Source organism: Lottia gigantea (assembly GCF_000327385.1).
Source record: "Lottia gigantea unplaced genomic scaffold LOTGIsca_78, whole genome shotgun sequence".
Lineage (NCBI taxonomy): Eukaryota > Metazoa > Mollusca > Gastropoda > Lottiidae > Lottia > Lottia gigantea.
This window is the reverse complement of record NW_008710601.1, coordinates 1,531,211-1,558,978: the sequence shown is the minus strand read 5'-3', so window position 1 is coordinate 1,558,978 and position 27,768 is coordinate 1,531,211. Positions and strand designations below refer to the sequence as shown.

Sequence of the window (27,768 nt, the reverse complement as noted above, 5' to 3'; positions counted from 1 at the left end):
TGTTGGTCAAGTTCTATATCAAGGGGGAGGAAGACCTGTACAGTCTAATGGTAATACCAATAACAATAGTACCATAAGGTAAATATTCATATCATAATGTTAAAGTACATAATGTTATCATATTGTTATCATATTGTTATCATAATGTTATCATAATGTTATAATAATGTTACAATCTCTAATAATGTTATCATAATTATTATAATTATCATAGTTATCATAATATCTAATAATTTTATCATAATGTTATAATGTCTAATAATGTTATCATAATGTCTAATAATGTTACTAATAATGTCTAATACTGATTAGTTATCATGATGTCTAATTATGTTTTCATAATGTTAAAATAAGGTCTGATAATGTTATCATTTAATGTCTAATGTTACTAATAATGTCTGATAATGTCTAATGTCTAATTATTATAACATTATGATAACATTATGATAACATTATGATAACATTATTACTAACAATGTTATCATAATGTTATCATATTGTTATAATATTATTCAACAGTGATCTTTGAACACTATTACTGACTCCTTAGCTAAAAAATTCCTTTTTCTGAGACTAAGGAACAAAACAGATGGCTAACCTGTCCCTTTCATACCATATCTTATAGCCCTAGAAAGACTTAATATTTCATGTCATCTCTTATAGAGCTAGAACAAATGGAGATCATGAAGAAATTTGGGTGCCAAACTCTGGGAAGATCTCAGCAGTTAGAAGAACATTTTTACTACTGACAGTCTTTGATGTAGGACTAACTTTTATATTGTGGGTCATCTACACTCAGGTTCGTGTATTTTTATACATCTGCAAATTGTGGTGCTAAGTATATATCCAGTAGGGCTGTGATGATTCTTGAATTCTTCATTCAATGATACGATTTACTGCGATAATTATTGCAATTCATTATTTAGAGAAGGAAAGAGAAAAAATAGTAGAAATTTGTATATTTCTAACATGTTTCTAACAAGTGCTCACTATTAAGCACTTGAGAACGTGAGGAATGACATGAAAACATACTTGGAAAATGAAAACATGACACAATTTCTTATACACACAAGGATTCTTGAAATTAAAGGGGGCTAAGAATTAATTCTGCCGATACATCACGATTATTTTTATCCAACGCAATGCATCGATAAGACTGAAAGAATCGCGATTCATCGGTGAATCGTTGCAGCCCTATTATATAGTGGTAAAAGGGTTTATTAATGCAGGGACTGGCATGTCATTTACACGGAACTAAAAATTTATTCCGTAAATGACGCCTTAATGCGGTTTCGTTGTGATTGGCAACCAATTATCGAGTTGCATAGTACATGTAAATATTTTACTATTCTCTCTCTGGTCAACTTATGGTTGAAGTTTGAACTGATTCTTGTTTTATTTTTGAATTGTAGCTACTAGGATCTGGAAGTGGATGGGATACATTTAAATTACAAGTTAAAAATTATTCATTTGAAACTTCTCTTTTTGATACTGTGGTAAGTACTATTTAAATTCATTTCTGCATTAGTTGACCCCTCAGTCTTCTGATGACCTTGAATAAGTCACCTTTCCTCATTATTCCAGTTGATTCAGTTGTAATTGGTTATAGATAATACAGTAGAGATTAATGCCAAGAGATTCTTGAGCCTAAGTTGTAATCCTTGTAAAGTATGAATATGCCTTTCTTTCTTTCTGTCTAATCTTAAACTTTCAGACTGTTTCTAGCCTCTCATATGATGCCAATTGGCTGATATAGGATCAGAAATGATCTAGGTCCTGACTTTTGGGACCAACCATTTTGATGCAAGTAAAAAAGGATCAATATGGCTATTGGGATCAGATTATTTGGGAGGCAAATTTGGGAGCTAGAGTCTCATGCAAAGATACTTACAAATATTTGGTAGTTTTGAGGTAGGGAATTTGTAATGAATATACTTGACTACCATTTATCCTACCCCAAAATCAGAATAAACCTGCCTTGTTTAGGTTTGAAACCATTCCATTTTAAGATAGTTTATAAAGCGATTTTCATTGTCTTTTCAGATGTTGTCTTTTGTACGTTTTACCCTGCTCAATTTAGCCTATGCCTTATTCCGTCTTAGACATTGGTGGCCAGTTGCCGTAAGTTGACATTTTTTTTGAATTATTTATCAGAATTTGTGTGCTACAGCTATGTGCATTAAAGATCCCGACTGGCCAGTTGAAGATCGAAACAGGCTTTGGAATTATTTCCCTCATTGAATACTGCATGACATTGCTTATCTTCTGTAGCTCAATGAAGTAACGAAATGTTGAGTAAAATCCAAACTATTGTACATGAATATCTTCTGCTACATTGTATGATAGAGTAAGTGGAACAAATTTGACTAAATTACTATTATGTGCTGCAGACAGTCTCGGTCGCTGATTTTTGTTGCTGACTTGAATATTGAGTAAAATCTTGCGTGTGCCGAATAATGTGTTGCCCACAGGATTCATAATATCAAACAAGTTTTTATATTTGTTGCTGATTGTTTTATCAGACAGAGGGTCATCCTACAATCAGATTAATTTTTCCTTTTAATTGCATGATCTGCACGTGATTATCGACATAGTGGAATGACAGACTGGAGATTTTTGTCTCCTCGTGTGCCTACAGCCGGTCAGTCACACTATTGACATGACTCTAGTCAGTGACATAAATCACGACTGATACCATTTGTGCGCCCGCACATTTAAATTCTTAAAATATTTTTTTTTATTTCAGTTTACAACTCTGGGTACTTGTGTATTTTTAATTGTGAAAATTTTTGAATTTAAAGTAAGTAACTTATCTTTATAGTCTAATTAAAATTTAACCAAACTTTCATTCCGTTTTTTTATTGAATTTTTTTAATAATATAACCACTTCATTAAGGGTCTAACAACAGCCCTCTTGAACGTTCATCAAATTAACCTTTAGACCTTTATTAAAGAAGTGTGTTATACCTTAATATATTCCCTTGTGTCTTTTGTTAATTAAATCGTTATCATATCTTATTTCAGTTTACACAGACAGAAAGTGCTAAAAATCCTTTAAGTTATTGTTTAGTTATTGTATCATTTGTATTAGCCTGGGTTGAAACCTGGTTTATGGATTTCAAGGTCATCCCTCATGAAAAGAAAGAAATAGAAAGACATAGACTGTATGCAGGTAAAAACTAAATATAGCTTGATTAAATTAGTCAATTTATATTAAGGGGGTTTATGTCAGTCCTGAAATTGCAGGAATCTAAGGGCAACTGAATTTGTATGTGCCCACATGAAATGTGGAAATTCCAAATAAAACTGAGAGTTGAACAGTAAATGGTTGTACAACACTTGTAAAAAACTATGATGCTTTGACAGAATGAAGATATGAGGCTTTAGATAATGAAACACAATACACCATTTATTTCTCCAACATGTTGTGTGTCTAAAAACACTTCCTCAGGGAGTCCAAAACCAACACAATAATGTGGAGCTTATATTGGTGGCACCCATGTGCATACGTCTGTTGGTCTGCCCACAATTTCATGTAAACACTCCAGAAGGCATTTTAAAGTGACTAATAATATTGATATAGTACTAATGAAAAGGCCGTAGTTTTAATTACTTTAATATATTGGTTTGAATTCTATAATTGTAGGTGTTATATCACATACTGATGAAAGAACACCATTATTAAATAATCAGCAAGGTTTTGGTTCTCAGACACCTGGTGATGAATATTATTCACCGCTTGAGAGTGAGGAAGGTAGGTTTACTACTTTCTAAACACATCAAAGATTGACTTGGACGTTCGATGTCAGTACTAGATCTTTCTTGATCTAGACCATCTTTTACTAAACAAGTTTTACCTATGTGGCACTCAAATGATCAGTTTTGAACAACTTCCGTCTGCTCCATTTTCGGCTTCTATCGAGCAGTATTTAAAAAATTTTTCCTTCTATTCTTTTCACTGCCATTTTGAATCCTGTTTACAACTGTTTATTTTTCGGCACATGTGGAACACATTCTGAACCCTGTTCCAAATTGTTTCTATGAAATTCCTGTTGATTTTATGAATCCTGAAAGTGCAGAATTCATCAACCATGCACCCCATCTGATGTGCACTGGCAAAAATTTCAAAAAGGCATGGCTGGGAGATGTTTGATTGTAGACACCTTGCAGACACTTTCTACTGTTTTGATGAAGAAGTTTTGTTATCTCTTTATAAGGTTTTTATAAAAATTTAACTTTTTTTACAGGTTCTGACAGCGAAGAACAACATCATCATCACAGAGATAGATTTTATAGTGATCCTAATTCTAGGTCTATCAGTAGACCAAGTAGTTCAACTAGTAGTCTAGGCAAGGTTTGTTGATTTTATAGTGATCCTAATTCTAGGTCTATCAGTAGACCAGGTAGTTCAACTAGTAGTCTAGGCAAGGTTTGTTGATTTTATAGTGACTCTAATTCTAGGTCTATCAGTAGACCAGGTAGTTCAACTAGTAGTCTAGGCAAGGTTTGTTGATTTTATAGTGATCCTAATTCTAGGTCTATCAGTAGACCAGGTAGTTCAACTAGTAGTCTAGGCAAGGTTTGTTGATTTTATAGTGACTCTAATTCTAGGTCTATCAGTAGACCAGGTAGTTCAACTAGTAGTCTAGGCAAGGTTTGTTGATTTTATAGTGACCCTAATTCTAGGTCTATCAGTAGACCAGGTAGTTCAACTAGTAGTCTAGGCAAGGTTTGTTGATTTTATAGTGACTACCATATATCACAATATGGTGATATTTCGGTATTATTTAATCAGGTGATATTATTAACAATATAAATTCCTATACCAGTATTTATCATGATACCATTATATCGCCCAGCTGTAGAATAAGATCTAATGTGTAACATTCCATGGTTTTATTTTAGGAGTTAGATTATATTAATTTAGCAGCTAAAGCCTGGACTTTCCTATGGGATCTAGTGTGTATGGATGAAAGTGAATGGAGTTTAGACGCTGGTAGAGATATGATAGAGGGCTGTGTTTATACTAAGAAGGTTAATGGTGTAAAAATGTTTAAGTTACAGGTATTTCATTGCTGCAATTTTCACACAAACACATGAAGATGACAGTGTAAATATACATAGCCTGACAACATTTTTAGGAGATTTTTTATTGAATTGCGGGAGAACAGGATGTCAGATTTCAAATCTGATCAGTGTCGAGGAAAGGTTAAAGTATTTTTAATAAAATTAAATACTGCGACAACTATAGCCCACAATAACTCAACGATATAATCTCACTGGGGGTTATATTTGTATACCTGTGCCAGTGCTTTCGTAGAATCGCATAACAATCCACAATACCTATAAGATAAACTGGAAGATGGGGGTTGTATATGTCTCTAGATTTTGAAACTGTTTTATTTGTTATAGGTGATAATAGAATATAATGCTAAAGATTTATGGTATGAATTGGTCCATAGAGCACCTTCAGCACCAGATTGGAATCCTACTATATTAGAAAATAGGGTAAGCTTATAGTTCCTTCGAATCTTTTGGTTCTCTTTCCTGAAATATCTTGTTCACATCAGAACCTGTAACATATTTTTCCGTGTTTCACTGCAGCTGGTAAACCTTGTGAGAGGATCCTAGGTAATAAATATTCATGTAATATGATGATCAAACCAACCATTCAACACACTTGCACTGAATAATTTCTACTGTTTGTTTTGTAATTTTGCACATATGTATGCATGTACAAGTACAGGTCACTCCTTTCCAGAGAAAAATTTTTTTTTTAATTCTTTAAAAATCATTGCCTTATATGAAGATATTTGGATAAAGTGAACCACAGTCCTCTATATTTATTGATAAGGAGAGCAAAAGATAAAACTCCCATTTCATCTTCAATAGCATTATTAACATGCCCTTAAAGGGATTGTAAAGTGGTTTTTCTAAATTTTGTATGTATCTCAGGGGACAATGATAGCATCAATTTGCTGCATTCCAATTTTCAATTAGACGTCTGTGGTTCTAGCAATTCTAATATAACTAAATGTTTTATGACGTCACATGCCCCAAAGGTCTTTTGTGATACAAGCAAATTTTGTGGAAGTGGTGTCATTACACACTAGTGGAATTACAGAAACCACAGACATCTGATTGAAAATTGGAATGCAGCAAATTGATGCTATCAAAATATAAAATTCCCCTGCACAATTCCTTTAATTTGTGATTATCTATATTGTAGATATTATGTATAGTAGATGATAATACTGATGTATGTTATAGTGTAGCAGCAGAAGGTGGGGGAGGGTTGATTTCTAGTAGAGATTTTGTTACTGTCAGACATTATGGTACTAGAGAAGGTATCTGGCTATCTTCTGGTATAGCTGCTACTCATCCTGATATGCCTCCGCAGAAAAAATATATCAGGTAAAAACCTGCTAATAGTTTTATAGGCATGTAGTCATCTAATCAACTCCTTCATAGAGCAAAATTTAACCATCTGTATCACTTTTCAAAAGTAGTGTCTGGTTCTACTGATATTACATTATCAGTTTTAGACAACCATATCCTTTAAACTTGGCTGATGATTACTTAAATTCATATGCTTCTTCGGCATGGAAAAAATTCTAGCAGTCGGGTACATTGGCTTAGATAGAAAAATTCAAGTTCAGTCACAGACCTAGGTGGCGCTCGATTGGAGAGTTCAGAACAGGTTATGTCTGTTCCCAATAGATAAAAATTCAAAATTTTTTTTCCCATCTAATTCCTTCTCCATTTTGAATTCTGTCTGCACCTCTATTTTCTACGGCACACATGGAACGCGTTCTAAACTCTGTTCCATCTTGTTTTATTGAACGTTTTGTTGATTCCATATATCCAGAACGTGCAGAACTAACCAATCGAGCGGGTCCTTAGTACCAGTATATTCTGGTCAGTGTTGTCTGCTTGGTTGAGTAAACACCATAGGTTAGAATTCTCATCTCCAAATTTCTTATACCCAATGCTTTGGATAATTTGTGTTTCTTCTACTATTGTTTCACAAATGGTTTTTTTCTGTCTTGATATTACTATGCTTCTATTTTTAGGGGAGAGAATGCGCCTGGAGGTTGGGTATTTAAATCATCAAGTCAAAATAATTGTATATTTTCTTGGTATGTTAATACAGATTTAAAGGTATGTTTATATGTAAACTGGTTAGGTTTATATAGAGAAAAATATGTATTATGGCTTCTTATTGCACCAGTCTAATGATATGTAAAGCTATTAGTGTCCTCAATACATTTACAAATCTTTAAACAATTCATGCAGGTAAGAGGGGCTGACATGGAAAAAGTGTCTAGTTGTTCAGATGGGACAATAAATTGAGGCCACATGTGCTACAGGCTATGCACATTAAAGATCCCTCGACAGTTGGAAATCGAAGAAGAGTAGGTTAATGCAGCTGTCCAGGCAAAAATTTCCCTCATTGCACCCTTCGTGGCGTTACCCGTCTTCATTAGCCAACATGGTGCAGAAAAGTAGGACATAAAACTCCATTCATTTCATTTAAAACTATTCATGCTGAACGACATTTAAAAAAAAACATAACAAGTTAGTTCCCTTGAAATACAAAATTTGGTCAGATACTAGCTTCACAATTGTCAACCTACCAATGGCATTTCTAAGTGCATTTAAGGACTCTAATCGAAATAACGCCACTGCAACCCACTACTTCATTGATCATTTGATTAATTTGGCTACACAATGACAGGGGATGGTCTTTTTAACCTGTATTAAACTAAGCCCACTTCACTTTGGTTTGTGGGTGTGGAAATGAGATTGGTGCTAATTGAATCTGACCAATTAGATTGGTAGAATGGAAATGAGGTTGGGAAAACAAAACATATATTCGATTTGCCGCCACTCGTTTGAAGATATAGGAATACATTCTTTCCACCTTCCAAAGTAAATATTCCAACGGGTTTGATTTTCTATCATACTTAATTCTGTATCGTCCATATTGATCAAAATATTAAATGAGGCGTTGCCTTAGTTTTGTTAATTTTTGCGAACATAGCGTTATGACAAGTGGATTAATTTGATTGGCTGAGTTTTCCTACAAAGATTACAGGGGCCAATTTTGATTGGTCAATATTTAGCAATGAATACTTAATTATCCTCACTTGTATTACCATGGCCTCGAGAAAGTATGATGAATGGGAGTGTGGTTTGGACACAATGGTTCAAGGTATTCACAATTTCTCCTGTTGAAATAATAGTGGTATATTAATGGTTTTGTCCTTTCTGTTTTCAGGGATGGTTACCTCAAAAACTTGTTGATCAAGCTTTAGCCAGTGTGTTATTAGAATATGTGGTTCATCTTAAAAAACATGTTGTCAAATTAAAACAAAGCACACATTAATGTGATCTATACAAACTGCTCAGTCATTCATTATACAGTGCAGAGTGCAGTCATTGTTCATTAGGCATTACTACTGGCACTATAAGGAACAATCAAGATCAAGAGGCACTTTGAGAGACATGACCAACACTGTGGAGACTATTAAAAGTTGCTGGGAACAAGGCAGCGTAATTTTTTTTTTATCAAGGCTCAACAAAACTCCTAGGGTTAAATGAACATCATGATTTGATAACTTACATAACCAGAGCATGATTTAAAATTGTTTTGCTTTATTAAGACTTCATATGCATAAATAACTGTGTTTGTAAAAATTAATGATAGCTAGATACAAAGTCTATTATCGCTTCTGCACGATGCTTTTTCTAGAATTTAGATTAACAGTTTATTCTATGAAGACCTGAAGTAAAGCTTTATCAGCTGGAAAAGCAAATATATGATTGACTGTGTCCCTTTAATAGACAACTAAGACCACAGACAACTATAACCACTAAGTAGACTTAAACAAGACATAGCTAGAAACTCTTGTCATAATATCATAGCAGTCAAAGTTCAAATACTCTACCTCAAAACTTGTTTCTTGTGATTCGATTTGAAATATTACTGCGAAATACTGTGAAACTATGGAATTTAACTGCAAAGAACTGTGAAACTATGGAATTTAACTGCAAAGAACTGTGAAACTATGGAATTTAACTGCAAAGAACTGTGAAACTATGAAATTTAACTGCAAAGTGCTGAATACTGTGACATTATGAAATTTAACTGAAAAGTACTGAAATACTGTTAAACTATGAAATTTAACTGCAAAGTGCTGAAATACTGTGAAATAATGAAATTTAACTGAAAAGCACTGAAACACTGTTAAACTATGAAATTTAACTGCAAAGTGCTGAAATACTGTGAAATTATGAAATTTAACTGCAAAGTGCTGAAATACTGTAAAACTATGAAATTTAACTGAAAAGCACAGAAATACTGTTAAACTATGAAATTTAACTGCAAAGTGCTGAAATACTGTGAAATTATGAAATTTAACTGCAAAGTGCTGAAATACTGTAAAACTATGAAATTTAACTGAAAAGCACAGAAATACTGTTAAACTATGAAATTTAACTGCAAAGTGCTGAAATACTGTGAAATTATGAAATTTAACTGAAAAGTACTGAAATACTGTAAAACTATGAAATTTAACTGAAAAGCACAGAAATACTGTTAAACTATGAAATTTAACTGCAAAGTGCTGAAATACTGTGAAATTATGAAATTTAACTGCAAAGTGCTGAAATACTGTAAAACTATGAAATTTAACTGAAAAGCACAGAAATACTGTTAAACTATGAAATTTAACTGCAAAGTGCTGAAATACTGTGAAATTATGAAATTTAACTGAAAAGTACTGAAATACTGTAAAACTATGAAATTTAACTGAAAAGCACAGAAATACTGTTAAACTATGAAATTTAACTGCAAAGTGCTGAAATACTGTGAAATTATGAAATTTAACTGCAAAGTGCTGAAATACTGTAAAACTATGAAATTTAACTGAAAAGCACAGAAATACTGTTAAACTATGAAATTTAACTGCAAAGTGCTGAAATACTGTGAAATTATGAAATTTAACTGAAAAGCACTGAAATACTGTTAAACTATGAAATTTAACTGAAAAGCACAGAAATACTGTAAAACTATGAAATTTAACTGAAAAGCACAGAAATACTGTTAAACTATGAAATTTAACTGAAAAGCACAGAAATACTGTAAAACTATGAAATTTAACTGAAAAGCACAGAAGTACTGTAAAACTATGAAATTTAACTGAAAAGCACAGAAATACTGTAAAACTATGAAATTTAACTGAAAAGCACAGAAGTACTGTAAAACTGTGAAATTTAACTGCAAATGTTGAAATGTTGTGACATTATGAAATTTAACAGCGAAGTGATGAAATGTTGTGACATTATGAATTTAACTGCAAAGTACAGAAAAATTGTGGCAGAAATTTAACTGCAAATTATTTTTCAACTGCAACATTGTGAGAATATACTTGACAAATGTGATATCCCTGTATATAGTACAGTTGAAAGTTTTTAGTTTTTGTAATATAACTAAATGCCTATACGAGTTTCAAAAAGTGTTCAAATATTATTTCAACTTATCAACTGTTCAAACTTGTATCTGATTACAAGTCATTTATTTTCATGCATTTTAAAAATTAACTGCCTTTATACAAATATAGAAAAATATATTAAACTTGAATGACATTTAGAAGGGAGGAGTACATATATCACAAACACCAAGCAAATATTATGGAATAAACACACCTCTTCAAAGGAATACTACGTCTTAGAATGAACATAAAATTTAAGAACTTGGCCAATAAGAGCATATATTCATCAGTAGATATACCTGGTATCATAAATAACATAACAAGATCCTTATATAATCTGATAAATCCAAAAAATTAAGTAATTATTAACAATAAACTATTGAAAACGCTTAATATTAAAATTAATTGTTTTTCAATAATTACTTACTTTTATAATTTTTCCAATTTTCCAGATTTCACAGGGATTCTGTTTATGACACCAGGTAAGTTCACTGATGAATATATACTCATATTGACCATTCTTGAGAACTTAAATTTTATGTTCATTCTAAGACGTAGTATCACTTTGATAAAATATTGAACACATACCGTTTCAACACATATTACAGTGTCGTTATTTGATGACTGAACATTTTGTGTTTGATATTTTATTCAAGAAGTGTGCTTATTCCAAAATATTGCCTGGTGTTTGTGAAAATATAGTTATAAATATTGACATTGTGGTAATGAATCTGGAATGTCAAATATATGACAATGTCAACTTGACATTCAGAGATATGTATATGATGTATCAATATGACTCACTAACTGAATTCTGCAAATAAACAGACAGATACCGGTGAATATATTCTGAAAGTTATGAAAAATTCATAGGGGATTAAGATTATGTATAAGAAATCGATTTGATATCCCAATTATTTGTAGAAATATTCTTTGCAGTTTAGAGATATCATTGTTTTGTTTCCTTATTTACACTGTAGTCTCCTTCACTCAATCAAGTTCTACCTAATGACAAAGGTTAAAAGGTTATTTTATAATATTTACGACGAATTCAATTTCTCTCAAATCGTGGACAAGATTTTGTTGAAAAACATTTGATTGGTTGATTAGTGAACAAACCGTTCATATAGATGCTGTAAGATCTAGAATAAGTAAAGTGAATCACTAAAAATGATAGGGCTGTATTTGAAAAAAAAAAAACATTGTTTTATATAAGTCCATAACACATGGTTGGTTGGTAGATGACAAGTAAACGTTCGCTTCCAGCAGTTGCAGATATCGCAAACTAGGTAGTTGTTGGTAGTCGTAGTAGTTGGTAGTTGGATTGGTTTAAATTGGATGATGCTGTGTTGTTGGTCTGGTTATTGATACTTCGTGAGATCTGGTCGGGTCGAATGACATGGCAATGAAACTCGGTCCTGGGTGGTGTGGCGTGAGTTACTCGATCTTCTAAAATGCTATTAACTGTAGATGAAATTGAGCTCAATAGTAATTCATGTATATAGACTACTACTTCTCGGTAGGACACTTTTTATTTTATTTACACTTAATATACTAGAGACGGCTCATAATTAGAAATAGTGCAATAATTTAACACATTGATAGTTCAGGATAGTGATAACCTTTAAGTGATTTGTAAAAAAGTTTTTTTTAAATTGTGTGTGAACACTAAAACCATCAATTTGAACCATTCTAATTCAATCAGACGTACAGTGTGGTCCTGCAATTTCACTAAAACTAAGTGTTTTTTAACGTCACTTAACGCAAACTAATATGCTTTATCACATATAAGGCCTTTCGCGTTTAGTGACGTCATCAAACACATAATAGTTTTAGTGGAATTGCAGGAACCATAGACGTCTGGTTTAAAAATGGTGCAAATTCCTTTAAGGCCTATACATATATATATTCTAAATATATTTCCTCAAGATGCCATTCCCTCAGCCACCCTCTCTTCTCATTCGAAATAAAGAACCAAAAAGTTTCATGAAAGTCTTTCAGTGAACCGAATCAAGGCAACGTCTTGTGCCGAATTTAATGAAAAAAGTTGAAAAAAATAAAATAACATCCGCTAAAAAATATCGTTTATTTGATGTCTACGGTAAAGATAGTTACCGTTTGAAGTCTACCGAAAGCGTTGCGATAAAAGACCTAACTGACTTCAAACACCACAGGATTTTAGCTTAGTTGCGGCCCCCACAAAGTCTTGCATTTGACAGGATCAGGACCTCGACCAAATACATCAAATTGTTAAAGGGACAGATGCCCCATTTTCTATACCAATCATACTTTTGTCTCAGGAACGAGATTTTTTTTAGCAAAGCCAATAGTGTTCACAGCTCACCGTTGAAAGTTGAGCCTTCAAATCCATGTATGTCCATAATTATTCGCGTTAGAAAGTTTAAAAGACGAGTCGTCTGTTTTTATGAGATACTGCCATAAAAGAAAAGACATAGACTATAGAAATAGGAAAAAGGATATTCGTACATTTGTATTACTTCTGAATACTAGTAGTAAATATATTCAAGACTCAAATCGAAATTCTAGACTGGCGCATCTGTCCCTTTAACGTAGTCAATAAAAGAAGTGAAAATCAATAGCTGGTTATCGAACTCAAATAAAATATCAGGGCACTAATACCCTTAATTCGTAAGCGGATCTTTCATTGGATACCATTCTTTGATCTATAATATATTGTACATCAAGTCGCCTTTACAAAGTGTTTTTGTTTTTCTAACAAATGTACATAATTTATTATATTATCTTTATTGAATATTTGTTAAAGAGCAGAATGATAATTTATTATTGCTGTATATTTCAATAAATTATGTTTATATATTATATGTTATGTTATATTATGTATTTTATGTTATAAATTATTATGTATACCAGTATATGTGTACTGCTTGTGCACTCGAAAAGACTTAGTTTGGTCTTAGGGTTTGTAAGCACCTGTTCAGCTTGTTCGATTCAGAGAGAATCTTTTAATTCAGCAAGTTTCTCCTGGTCGGAATTCGAAACAGATGTCGATGTCCTTACAAAATTCCCCACAATTGCACACTAGAGGCGAAGCTAGGTTTACGTCAGGGGCAGGGGTTAGGAGGATATTTGAGATTGCCCGAATTTCTAACCTAGTTATGAGATTTTTCAGGGCTGCGATGGTGGCGGTTGGGGGTGATAGGGCCCACCTTTCGCTCCGCCACTGTTCATTTACATCATTGTATCCCAAATTTGTGAGCAACTTCATGCGTAGTGCATATAACTCCACGTCGAAAACAGAATAATTCAAAAACCTTCAAACGAGTTATTCCCACTGTGTTTTGAAAGCAGTTTGGGGACACGCTTTCGATCGTTTTTGACGAAACTAAAATAATTGAGAAATTGAGAACAAACAAAGGATATTTTTACGAGTTGTTGCCCTTGGTCTTTGAGTATTTTGGTGGAATTATGTCGTAATAATTTTTTCCCATGGCAATTTATATTTCTAATTAAAAAATAATACATTTTTATAAAAGTTTTTTTTTTGGATTTTTGTATATATATTATAATAAAATATAAAATATTCACACGAATTTAAAATATTTACAAATAATTACAAGTCAATCTAAAACCCCCAATATTCTGAGAGCGATTAATGGGACAAATTCGGACTTATTCCGACTTGGACTGTAGCAGTATTATATTCAAGTCATTTCAAAAAATAAACTAACGAATAATAAATCAAAATGATTTTCAGCTCGATTCCATTTCAACTAAGGCATTTCAACATCATAATAAATTTGCTAGATGTATTCAGAAATGAAATGAAATAGGGAGTTTTAGTCCTACTTTTCTGCACCATGTGGGCTAATGAAAACGAGCAACGCCATGTAAGGTGTAATGAGGGACATTTTGCCAGAACAGTGGAATTAACCTGATCCTTTTCGATTTCCAACTGTCGAGGGATCTTTAACGTGCACAGCCTGTAGCACACGGGGCCTTGGTTTATTGTTCCGTCCGAACGACTAGATTGAGTATTGCTGCAGTCCAGTTCGAAATATCAACTGAAAATATATTAATTTGTCTTTTCTCCAGCTAGCATTGCACCACTTGTTTTCACCTTTCTAAAAAAAAACACGTACCTGTACAAAGTCAAAGTCAATGATCAAAAGCCATAAGTACCAATCTAAATATTATTCAAAATAAAAATCTTCAAAGCTACATACAATTTTTCATAATAATATCTCAAACTAATAATAGCACAATTCATATTTTATATTATAAAAACTAGGGTTGTTATTTCAGAAATAATAACAGAAGTTATATTGTTGGAAACATTGTTACATTAAGATGCATGGCTATACTATTTCAGATAACAAATTACACACCCCAAAAGCAAACTTTAATGTTACGCATAGATAACAACACACGCATTCTGATAGCATCAAGATAACAGGATTTTAGGTATATTCAAAGAGCTACTCGTTGAGATAGTTAAGGATTTAACATTGTCAATCTTTTTGATAACAAAAATAAGAGAAAGTATATTGTAATACATAGAGGTTTTCACACATAGATAAGAACGTAAGTTATAACAAAATAAATCAATATCACAATATACGTGTATCACATGGGAAAAATTCTTCATCATCTGAAAGTATAAAACATTAGTTATGACTTGCTGATATACTGTCTCTGATGGTGAACGATTCTGCCATAGGCGTAGGAGACCCCCCACCCTTCTCCAAATATTATCTTTTCGGACAGCGACCGAAAACATATCGGAAAAAACCCGAAATCAAAGAAAAATACAGGAAAAAATTCATGGGAATACGCCTATGAGCTATAGGGTTTTGTACTGTAGAATATTCTAGGTGTCACATTCCGCCCTTGTTCAGTGAGTCCAGTACAATTCAAAACGTGATGATGAGATGTCGGAACAACAATGTAAATGTGCGCTTTGGACTCATAATAATTACCTACCGCCATATAACTATACCCAAAATTAGATAATATGTGACTTAATTTGATGATTCCTAATTTACAAAACCAAACGTTTGAGTGAATGTGCTGTTTCGAGTGAGTTACATACAATATATAGTTCAAACATAATACAAACCTCGAGAGTTTAAATTCTAATAAGACCTTCGAACACTGATAGAATCACCATTAAGGTACAGCCAACTAGTATACCAATATTCACAAATATAAACGTCTTTATATTCATTTGATGTGTTAGTTGGGGCAACTGAAATTTAAGTCCAAATAAAAGTTTAAAAACGCCTCTATCAAAACAAACCATACCAAAACGTCGGCCTCAACGAAGCCTTATTTATCGTACAATATCGTACAGCCCATCTAGACAAGACGGATCAAAGATACTGACAGATAATACAGCCCATCCAGACTAGATGGATCAAAGCTACGGATCAAAACTATTGACAGATAATGAAGCCCATCCTGACTAGACGGATCTAAGCTACTGGTAGATAATACAGCCCATCCAGACTAGACGGATCAAAGCTACTGACAGATAATAAAGCCCATCCAGACTAGACGGATCAAAGTTACGGATCAAAACTATTGACAGATAATGAAGCCCATCCTGACTAGACGGATCAAAGCTACTGACAGATAATACAGCCCATCCAGACTAGACAGATCAAAGCTACTGACAGATAATAGAGACCATCCAGACTAGACGGATCGAAGCTACTGACAGATAATAAAGCCCATCCAGACTAGACGGATCAAAGCTACTGACAGATATAATACCACCCATCCAGACTAGACGGATCAAAACTACTGACAGATAATGAAGCCCATCCTGACTAGACGGATCAAAGCTACTGATAGATAATACAGCCCATCCAGACTAGACGGATCAAAGCTACTGACAGATAATAGAGCCCATCCAGACTAGACGGATCAAAGCTAATGACAGATATAAAAGCCCATCCAGACTAAGCGTAATAAAAGGCGAAAGAATTGACAAATGCCTTAGCTTAGCCAATGCTGTACCTACCACATCAACTAAAGCAATGTATAAAAACATGCCGGCTGTTACAGCGAAGATCCACTGTCGAACAACAACATCTTCAGAAATTGATAAACCAACGTACAATCCTAAAAACGCTGTCAAAGCAGACATCACATTCCAAAATACTGCCCATTTTATTGTCATACCAGTCTTTAGAAGGACAGCAAAATCCCCTGGAAATATATCGTATAAATTACAGATGAAGAAGGCGTCACAATGTATGCTAAGGAAAGTATGGATGTTCTTATCCTCAAATAAATGGCCCGTAGACAGCCCAATATCTCCTGAACAGTCTCCCTTTGTGTATGCACAAAATCATCCATGGATTCATCGTGGATATTGACCCCAACTCTTAAGTTCATATGGTTTCATGTCCAACCTTTTTTTGCAGCTGTTTGGGCTATTAGGGTTGACGATGCATTGTGTAATTAGGGATAATGTTGCAAGGAAAACAGGATTAGCCTGGTCATATTCGATTTCCAACTGTCGAGGGATCTTTAACGTGCAGAGCCTGTGGCACACAGGGCATCGGTTAATTGTCCAATCCGAACGACTAGACGCTTTTTCCATGTCAGCCACTCTTACCTGCATCACTGACAGAGGGAAACAGAGTTGAAAAATCCGAAGATAACACTACTCATTTGAAGACTTGATTGCTATGTATACACGCTACCTTACCTAATTCATGTGGTAATTCATGACAAAAGACAGCTACACTGACTGCTATACCTTCAGTGGTACTATCTGTAAAGGCTGCACCAATAGCTAAACCGTCAGCAAAATTATGTATAGCGTCACCAATTATAATCATTAAAGCCAAATGACGCAATTCTGAAATACAAAAACGACATTCCTTAGTACACTAACGTCCTCTATATCTATTATCCTACCTCAATGAAATCAATATCAGCTCAGAATTAATATGTGAAGCCCAGTTCTTCTCAATAAAAATAAGAAATGCACAATGGGAATGAGGGCCAAACTGACTGTATTGCTTCTCTATTTTGATACATGTACTGCATCGCGCGTTTCTATGTTCATTCCGTACACGGAAAATGACGTGTGCGCTATTGTACTGGTACTGTAACCTGTACAATACTGTTGAACTAGGTACAAATGACCCAACAATTTCAAATTCATGTTTACAAAAGGAGCATATTATATGGTCCAATGATTGCAAGACTGTTGGGCGTATAAGGCACGACTTGGTAAAAAAGTACTCACTGTTAGATTTACCGGAGGCTACAATCGCATCCATTTCCTTATCTTGTAATTGTAAATCACCATTTTTAGTCTAAAAAAAATATTAATATCAATATTGGACATGAGGAAACCCCTTTTAAATCAATGAACATTCATTTCGAAAATCTGGCCGATGTTAGGTCCATTACTTAGGAAATATCATATTATCAAATCGACAAATTTCGACTAATTTGGATCACATATTTACATTAATAAACACTTACTGGATGGGGGGCAACTTCATTAAGTTTGAATTCATGCTACGATAAAAAAAAATATTGAGATAATCAGAATTATATTTGATAATAAAAAACACCAAAGCTTCAAGTACACAGTAGAGAATATTCTAGTTAAAGGGACAGGTTTACCATTAGTTAGACCAATCGTACCTTAGTATGAGAAACTGGATTTGTTTAGCTTAGCTAATCAGTAATAAGTCTTCACAGATATCGAACATTGAGCCTTGTGTGTCCAGAATTATCCTCGATTAAATGGTAAAAGGCCTTAAATAACTGCCATAATATATAGGAAAGTTTGAGATAATTCTGAAGGAAATTATGCGATTTTAGTACATTTCTAGGACTTCTGGAGACTATTTACATATATTCAAGACTAAAATGAACCCCCAACTGTCGAGCTGTGTCTACATGCAGGGTATAAAATAAAAAAATAGGAATTAACTTACAGAATGAACGTGTCCAAACATTGACATTACAGATTCTATTAAGAAGAACGCATATAAACCTGAAATATATATATTTTATAAAACGTTATTTAGCTGCTACCAATATTTGGCCAATATGTTGTTTGGATTTCGGATTTCGTTTTGCAGTTCAGATCGTTAGTACTGGGTTTATTTATTCACACCCATCAAAAACAAATTCCAGATAAACCAATCCTCAAAAACACATACCACCAAGTGCAGCAAAGGCAAACCAAACGAACTTTTCTACTTCAATTTCGTCACTACTGTGTTCATGGCCTTCGTGATTATGGATTCCAAAAGCCTGCAAACAGGAACAAAGGTGATTAGACGAGAGAATATATTGGAAAATCAATCAAAACATTCAACGTAACTGTTGTTCAATTTACAAAGATGAAGTGCATTAAGCGATATTAAACTTATTTCATGCCTCATGTTGATAACTTACGATTAGAAGCCCATTTTGATAAATAAGTCCATATAATCATCAGAATAAAGATTTCAACCATTCGTATGACATAAAATCCGATGAACGTTCCTCCCGCAAATATACAAAATCGTACTTTGGACTGTTGTTACTTTTGAACATATTTACATACTTATTGACAGTCTTTATATTCGATTTAACAGCATTAAGAGGTTTCTACTTCTGAAAGATACTGAAATTGGTGTAAATTTTGAAAAGATGTCTTGGAGGAAAATTTAGCATACCTCTGGTAGAAGATGAAGTAAAGCATCACTGGTAAGAGTACCAACAGCTAATCCCATAAACGTTGCCATAAAGTAATTATAACATTTATCCTTGGTACAAGGGAACAGAGCTGCACCCAGAACAGCACAAAGAGTTATTATAGCAACAGCTAATGTACCATATCCATAACCTAAATATAAAACGCAGTGGAACTATAAGTGAGTATTTACATATTCGAAAAGTTCTTTTTCGACTTATTTAACAAAAATTAATGCAAATCTAGTATGATAAGATGGCTAGAATGCTGCAAAGAGGCCATGGAAGAGTAATGCGTTCTCCAATACTAACTTTTTAAAGCAGATCGAAATCGAAATGATCTTGATTTCACATCCTCTTTGCGGGAACACGAGCGGTCTTAGTCGGAGATTTTTGTCGCCGATTAGAGTCTTTAGTAAAATCTAAAGTGCCCGTGCTCCCTTCACAAGATTATCTCGTCCCCGACAGTTTGACAGATCGTAATCGTCCAATCAGATTCCTTTTCCTTTCAATTGCATGGGGATTTTTGTCTCCTCGTGTGCCCGTGTCAGTCAGTGAAACTCTTGACAAGACTCCAGTTGTCGACAAAAATCTCCGACCAAGACCGTTCGTGAGCCAGACTACATTCACACACCATTTTAGAATTTTACATCACCTTTGATGTTCATTACAGTCATCTAAAAACTTATGTTGCATAGAATTATTTATGGGTGTTGCTTCAAATCCTACGATTTAAATGAAAACTTACGTTCAGCATCTGTTGTACTTGCATGACTGCTATGTGTATCTTCGACACACGAATCTGAGACTTGTTGATAGATGAGAGATGGACATAATTCTGTGAAGGCTGCCTTGGTCAGATCGCCTGTCTGTCCAAAAATAGTTAATAATTGATCTACGTTGTAGCACTTCTTCTCCTGCAAAAGTATAATGCAACGCTTTGAGAAATCGATGCATACAAAATATATTTTCTAGATAAACACCTGATGCACGAAAGGAATGAGGAACGCCCTCAGAAAATGATTTTGATCGAGTATACCCCGTATTCAGAATAATCATTTCGATGGGTAAGATCTGTAGCAAAAGCACTAGCACGAATCTTGTGCATTTAATGGATTGCAAAAAATTTTAAAGACTTTATATGTGTATCGTGGACACTGATAGCATCGATTTGCACTATTCCAATTTTCTATCTGACGTCTGTGGTTCTTGAAATTCCACTAAAACGAAGCACCACAGTCGCAAAGGATCTTACCTGTATGTGACTTCAGCAGGTTTTGCGATAGTCACAAAACGCTTGGTTTTAGTGAAATTACAGGAACCACAGACGCGCAAAACATAGCTTCCAAGTTGACCACCAATATTATAGAAAAGGCATTTATTCTGAGCTAATCTATATTATCAGCATGAATGAAATGGATGAATTATTCTGTTCTGCTTCATAGCATTTTATATTTCAAATCTAAATTTTTATTACTATGTCATGAGCTCTTATTCAATTGTTTGAATTTCTATACCGTTTTTTTTATTGATAAAATATACTGTTAAGATTACATTGTGATAAAAACATTAAAGTCGATATGAGGATAATGAAACAAGACGCTCTTTAAATCTAACGTATCTGAAAGGTATACGACCTCTTAGGATGACCAAAATATTGAAATTTTTTAACTTGGTTAGAATGAGTCTTTGTTCATCAGTGGACTTACTTGGTGTCAAAACTAAACGACAGAATCCCTCTATAATCCAATAAATCCATAAAACTAAGCTATAATTCATTCAATTAACTAAACCTAAATGTTTAGTTTTTTCTTATATAGAAATTATATTCTTTAGTCATGGCACCTGGTAATTCAACAAATAAATATATACACATGTACACATGCAAGTTTGTACCTTATGAAACATTAATTTAAACTTGTGTACCTAAAGAAACATTGACTTAAACTTATGTAACTTACGAAACATTGACTTAAACTTATGTACCTTACGAAACATATACTTAAACTTATGTACCTAAAGAAAAATTGACTTAAACTTATGTACCTTACGAAACATTGACTTAAACTTATGCAACTTACGAAACATTGACTTAAACTTATGCAACTTACGAAACATTGACTTAAACTTATGTACCTTAAGAAACATTGACTTAAACAAAATAAGTATCATTATTGAACTATCACATATCAGCGAAAAAGCTTTTCAGATACACGGTTCTTAAACTTGTACATTACGGGGCATTGATTTTAACGTCTGTATTTTATGGAACATCAAACGTCACACTATCACAAATCAACGAAAAGGCATTTCAGATACATGGCTCTTCTACCTGTAAATTACGAAACATCGACTTACACATATTATGTATCATCAAGCGTCACACAAGACACAAATCATCAATAAAAAATACATACCACAGAATGATCATGCACTTCTTGGCGTTTAGATCTAGATAACAGGGCTTCTGTAAGTATGCTTCTCTTCTTTCTTTCATGGGCATGATCAGCGTGCTCATCTTCGTGGCCGGTTCCAGTTATCTTTAGTTTTTCCATGATCTCTATTAAGCCTGAAATAACAATGATAGTTGTGGAAAGCTTAAGATTAAAGCGACTCTAACAAGCACTAAGCAAAACAGATAGAGATTACGTCCTACTTTTCACCTAATTTGGCTAATGAAGACGACCAACGCCGTGAAGTGAGCTTTTTTCGATTTTTAAATGTCGAGAGATCGTTATCGTGCATAGCCTGAAGCACTTGAAGCCTCGGTTGTACGCTCTTTACGTATTAGCCTCTCCGACTTGCAACACTAACCGGTTTTAAAAAACGGAAAGTATTATTTCGACCTATGCCGGAATTGAACCCTGGACCTTCAGGTTTGTGAGTATTTGTATGCTTTAAGATTTCACATTTCAAGTTTTGTTTCACTTGAAACTAAGTGGTTTTAGCCCAAGACTCATACACACCTATAATATATCTGACAGAAAATAATAGTGCAATTACCTTGTTCCGTCATGTTGCCAGTTTTTGCATACAGTTCAAATAACTCCTCTAGAAAAAACTCTTTTTTTGGTAATAACCGACACGTATGTTCAATCATTGAATCTATAAAAACATGATAATGGCACTTAAAACAATGATAGTCATGCAGTGAGCAATGAGAAAGTGCACTGGACTCGATTGTAAATCAAAAGAGACGCTCTAAGTATTGGATTGGCAAAAACCATTAAACCATTAGCTATATTGAAAGTATATTATATATAATTGATTAGAGCTTCGGATATGGACAGCTTTAGTGACCTAAAACTGAAGAAATATGTCTTTAGGACATCCCCAATCAAGCACGATTAAATGGAGATAATCGACAGTAGTATAATTGCTGAATGCTGAACGAGGGCTGCCCCGGTATGTGTTGGAGGTATGGAGTTGCCAGTTGACGAGTGTTAGGTGTTCGTGGTGACAGGATTGAGCCATCTTCACAATGACCAAGGCATAACGAACTTTGCCTTAAGCTTTGATTACAATGGCCACCTTTTTTGTATAACAATCAGGGCCATCGACAGAAAATCTGTAAATAATAAGTCATAATGTTTACAGTCTTTCATTCTGGGCCTCTGATTGGCTGTATTCGCTGGTGCACAATCCAATTAAATCGCTTGTAATAGCTGGAAAGATAGGATTGAGAAGATATTGAGTTATATATTATTTAACTGTATTATATAGTACTGGAGAAAGTGACACTTACGAGAGAATAGATGGTAAACAATATGACTAGCGACATCACCAAAATGATCTGTCTCTATTACTGGACTTTCACCACCCACAGAATGCATTATGACATCAGCTGCTAAACACTGGAAAATCAAAACATCAAACTTGTGTAGGACTTTCCCATTTTGTAGTCAGTGCTAAAAGATGCTACGCAACTATCCCTTCATCAATAATAAATGCAGAAAACCCATGTATATAAGCCCTTTTTATTCAAAGCAAGATAGCACAAAGACACATGCGTTTTCTCAGTCAATCAGATATTGTATATTATGTCTGATTAGAAGAGCTTATTAGTAAATTTAGGTGTGTTTCTTGTTGCATGTAAAATTCTATCCAACATTGTCCTGTACTCAAATTAAACATTAAAGATGTGGGATATCGTAACGTTTACATAAAAGTTTATATAAGGGAAGAATTAAACACTTCATATATTTGTTTCATCTGTTCAACTGGATAATTCAATTTCTATGGCAATTTTTGACCTGTTCTTTACAAATAAGAATGTTTAGAATTCTTTCTAAACAAAAGTAGGTCAAATGAAATTAGCTTTTTATGTACATGTATTCTATTACACTGGTGGCGGAATACCATGGTAAGAAATTCATATTAAAGATGGGTTCCTTTCTGTTCATTTATGAAATTGAAAATACTAATACTTATATGAATATAAAGTAGAGGTGTTCTAATGTCTTGGAAAAATACCAGTTTGCCTCACATGTCCATAATTAATTCATAATTAGCTAAATTGGAAGAGAATAACCAGCAGAATTCCAATGAGTGACAGATCAAGAAAGGTCATAAAGTCTTTTTTTTACTTATCCAGGCTGTACATACATGGACATTTGTGATTGGTTAAAACTCTTTATTATATGCAATAAGAACATAATGATATGATTAAGAATTCATGATAATTCATTAGAGACACCATTAATGAAATAATTTGCTTAATTTAACACTAAAAAACTAGGAAACCCATCTTTAAATAACATGTATGAATTTTGTTTTTTACTTATGTATAACAAATAATGATTGTGACCTTTGACATTAGTTTCTAAAAGGTATATGATTTTGAACTACAATTGAACACAAAGTCACGTAGCATTTTGTGTCACTTGCAGGGCGTTATCAACACTAGCGTGCATATATTTCTGATAATATATCAGCTGTCATTCTCTAAAAGGGAAAATGTTACTGACGTCGTATTTCAATCTGAAAAATGATATGGATGGTTGAAATTGATCTATATGAGATGGTAAAGCAAATATTTAAAGGTCTACATCCCTTGACATTTTTTAAATAATAAACTGAAATGTTACTATATCAATGTCAATCATTTAAAAATGTTACCAAATTAAAAGAATGTTTTATTTTCATCCAATATTAAAAAGGCTCTCCCATGAAATATGCTAATAAATACTCTATTATGTAATATATATAAAACAAAAAACTTTCGAAAAAGCATCCAAAAATTTGGTTATTTTCGAAACACCTGATTGTACTTATCTTTGGAGGAGTCTACTACTATACAACTTTTATTCTTGATTTTGCCATACTTTGGACGAGATTTTATTAACGGCATTGTCTTGCTTGTATGGATTTTTATCGTTTGAAGATTGTCGATTATATGCGTTGTTTCAATGGCCAACATTCAACATGTGGGAAGTTTTAGGTTACAATTTCTCGATGGAAATTGGAACGTTAAAGAAAAACTGTACATCAAATCAAATGCATTCTAAGACCATCATATGTATTTTGAAGTTGACATCCCAACCATCAAAATTACATTTGTTAATAAGAACAGTAGCATTAATATCTTTACCTTTTCTTCAAACATCAAGACCTCATCACCATGATCTTCATGTTCATGGTCGTCGTGGGCGTGGTTATGGTAACTGATATTGAGCGCTTCTATAACTTCTTCCAGGTGTGCTTCATTGGTACCACTAGTTCCAGCAGCTAACAGAGATTTGGACAACTCTGTTTTGTAAAAGTTTAAATCGTTCTCTGTAAGGTTAACCATTTGCTGACAGTATTTATTAACCTTTATCAAATGGTATAAAACCACGGTAGCAAAATTCTCAAATTGGGTCTCATTGATACCAGTGGCAGGCGAGCCTCCAGATATCGTTACCAAATCATTTGCTACAAAACACTGAAATTAAAAAATACAAAATACTATAAGATTCATTATCTGAAAGATATCCATGCATTTCGGGTTATAAAATTTCACCGATCACATTCCAACACCGAGTACTCTGCCACAAAACACTAAAATGATAAAATATCAAAATGCTATAAGATTCAGCATCTACTGAAAGGGGGCTACTTCGGGTAGTGAAACACTAGCTAAGATCCGTTTTATGACTTAACATAGAAAACGTATGTTTGTTTCTACTCCAATGTTCGAAGCTCATCGTTTATAGTCTAATATAACAGATTGAATACCAATGTAGAGGGACAGATTCAACAACCCAACAAATAGTTTCCAAGACATCATGTTAGGCGCAATGAGAAAAGAAATTTATTCAGATAATATTATTATATTCAAATATCTCAAAGTCATCAGACTTTTCTATGCCCCTAGGCTTCTAAAAAGTATCATAGCATAAAATTGATCCTAAGAAATTTTTTGTGAAATCGCACCTTGCCGTAATATAAAATACTATTTTTTAGCTAGTGAATGACCCAGTCAACAATCAAATATAAATTTTCTTTCCGAATAATAAATTTGTATATTTTTTCCAAATAATAATTAGGAACACTTCTGTATTAGAGAGAGGAGTTGGAATCGGGTTATTTAAGAGCGTAAGCGTAATTTTTATGAAAAGTTCTACGTTTCAGATAGAAATGATTGTGTTAAAGTATATAGGCAACGCCAGGCAGTGTATAACGCTGGAAATTCTGCCACAAAAGCGGATATGAAACAACGTCTGCTTTGTTTATAGGTACAGCTTAATGTATCTTGACATGGATTGAAAAAAAAATTTCTTGAATTGTTTAGATACATAAGAGTGAATTTTCCAGAAACAAAAAAGGCTTAAATTGTTTACATGTTTACAATTTACATCTACATAAAATTAATAATTAAGTACATAAACAAACGCGACAGACAGCAATGACGGATGGCTTTCCTCGTTAAATCTGTCAACCATCTATCAGTAAGTGTAGTTTCTTGTCGACGTCACCAATAAAATAGTTTTTACAGTGAGTCAGACATAGGGCCATGGCGTTGAGACAAGTTATATGACATTTTTATTATATTCTATTATTTGGTTTGTATCACTCTAAATTATATCATTATCAGCATATTATGATCTTTGTACAGCCTTAAAAGGGCAGTCTGATTTTCAAAGGGATTGTAAAGAGGTTTTTTAAAATCTGGGACACTGATATCACCAATTTGCACCATTCGAATTTTCAATCAGATTCCACCAAAAGTAAACCTAAGCTATCAGTGTCCTCAATACGCTTAAAATGTGAAGAAAACCTATGTACAATCCCTTTAAAGGGACAGATGCCCAATTATACCTTAGTCTCAGAAACGGGAGTATTCCTTTTTAGCTCTGCCAATCAGAAAGTGTTCACAGCTCATCGTAGAAATTTGAACCTTCAAATCCATGTTTGTCCAGAATTATCCAAGTTTAAAAGTTTAAAAGACGAGTCGTCTTTTCTAGAGACACTGTCATATATAGAAAACATATATATGGAAATAGAAAGTAAAATTCCTAGTTTGAGATATTTTTGAAGGAATTAAGCGATCTTCTGAAGACTATTTGCATAATGATATTCACGACCCAAACAACCCCCGAAAATGTCGAACCTGTCCCTTTAAAGAAAACTTTACACCAAAATGTAGAGATATTTCCCAGTATGTATCTAAAAGTTTTAAGTGATATTATCTTGCCGTTAAATTTAGAAAGCTAAAACTTTTGAACAGGTTTACAAATTGGAAAATTAATGTACGGATTCAAAAAAAAAAAAAATATTTATAGGTTTTGACTTTAACTATCGATCCGTTATGAAACATAAAGCAAAACTTCAGCAATAAGTACATTCCATTTTCTTTAATAACCCTTTTAAATAAATTAGAGTTATTATCAAGTAAATATAGAATTAAACACATATCAAATTAGAAATCTTAAAGAATAATTTACAGCGTCTATGATACTAGATAAAACATTTAAAAGCTTCTTCGTTCACACAGAATTGGGACGATTACACAACGAAACTACGTATGGTTCTAAATATAGCCTTTTCAAAAATTCAACTTATTTAAGGGACAGGTGCGCTATTTTTTCACCAATCATACTTTAGTCTCAGAAACGGAATTTTTTTTAGCTTAGCCAATCAGTAATAGTGTTCACAGCTCACCGTCAAAATTTGAGCCTTTAAATCCATGTGTGTCCAGGTGTTTGACTGTTCAATGGCGATTCATCAATTTAAGATACTCTGTGATATAGAAAAGACATATATGGAAATAGTGAGTGCAATTCCTACATTGAGATATTTTTAAAGGAATTGTGGGATTTTCTTACATTTCTAGTATTTCTGAAGACTATTTGCACATATTCAACAGTGAAATCAACTTTCAATATTGCGCATTTGTCCCTTTAAGTCCAGGTAGTGATTCTAAATGATAGTGAACTACGTTCGTGTGTATTATTTCCATGTGAGAACTATATTACGTAGTTTCGTCGAAATTTGAGCCCAAATCCATGTGTGTCCAGAATTATCCGCGTTTGAAAGTTAAAAAAAGACGAGTCATCTTTTCTTAAGACACTGCCGTATATAGAAAAGGCATCTATAGTAC

At 33.4% G+C, this 27,768-nt stretch overlaps 4 protein-coding genes across 4 annotated transcripts; 1 reads left to right on the top strand and 3 right to left on the bottom strand.

The window, feature by feature from the left end:
• Positions 1-706: 706 nt before the first annotated feature.
• On the top strand, positions 707-8,389 carry LOTGIDRAFT_132177 (hypothetical protein; the record flags this gene model as incomplete). Its single annotated transcript, XM_009066610.1, has 11 exons — positions 707-803; positions 1,420-1,496; positions 2,044-2,121; positions 2,747-2,804; positions 3,038-3,172; positions 3,647-3,754; positions 4,248-4,354; positions 5,413-5,508; positions 6,230-6,414; positions 7,074-7,161; positions 8,282-8,389. Coding segments are annotated over 11 exons (1,137 nt in total), but the record flags the coding sequence as incomplete, so codon positions are not given.
• Positions 8,390-9,047: 658 nt separating this feature from the next.
• Positions 9,048-10,190, bottom strand: LOTGIDRAFT_132149 (hypothetical protein; the record flags this gene model as incomplete). The annotated part of the gene is made up of 1 exon (XM_009066609.1): positions 9,048-10,190. A coding segment is annotated over one exon (1,143 nt), but the record flags the coding sequence as incomplete, so codon positions are not given.
• A 6,295-nt stretch (positions 10,191-16,485) lies between these two features.
• On the bottom strand, positions 16,486-17,344 carry LOTGIDRAFT_74077 (hypothetical protein; the record flags this gene model as incomplete). The annotated part of the gene is made up of 2 exons (XM_009066565.1): positions 16,486-16,688; positions 17,194-17,344. Coding segments are annotated over 2 exons (354 nt in total), but the record flags the coding sequence as incomplete, so codon positions are not given.
• A 395-nt stretch (positions 17,345-17,739) lies between these two features.
• Positions 17,740-27,356, bottom strand: LOTGIDRAFT_168722 (hypothetical protein; the record flags this gene model as incomplete). Its single annotated transcript, XM_009066608.1, has 11 exons — positions 17,740-17,809; positions 17,982-18,017; positions 18,443-18,501; positions 18,671-18,764; positions 19,172-19,341; positions 19,936-20,104; positions 21,605-21,756; positions 22,191-22,292; positions 22,933-23,041; positions 24,778-25,110; positions 27,330-27,356. Coding segments are annotated over 11 exons (1,321 nt in total), but the record flags the coding sequence as incomplete, so codon positions are not given.
• Between the last annotated feature and the right edge of the window lie 412 nt (positions 27,357-27,768).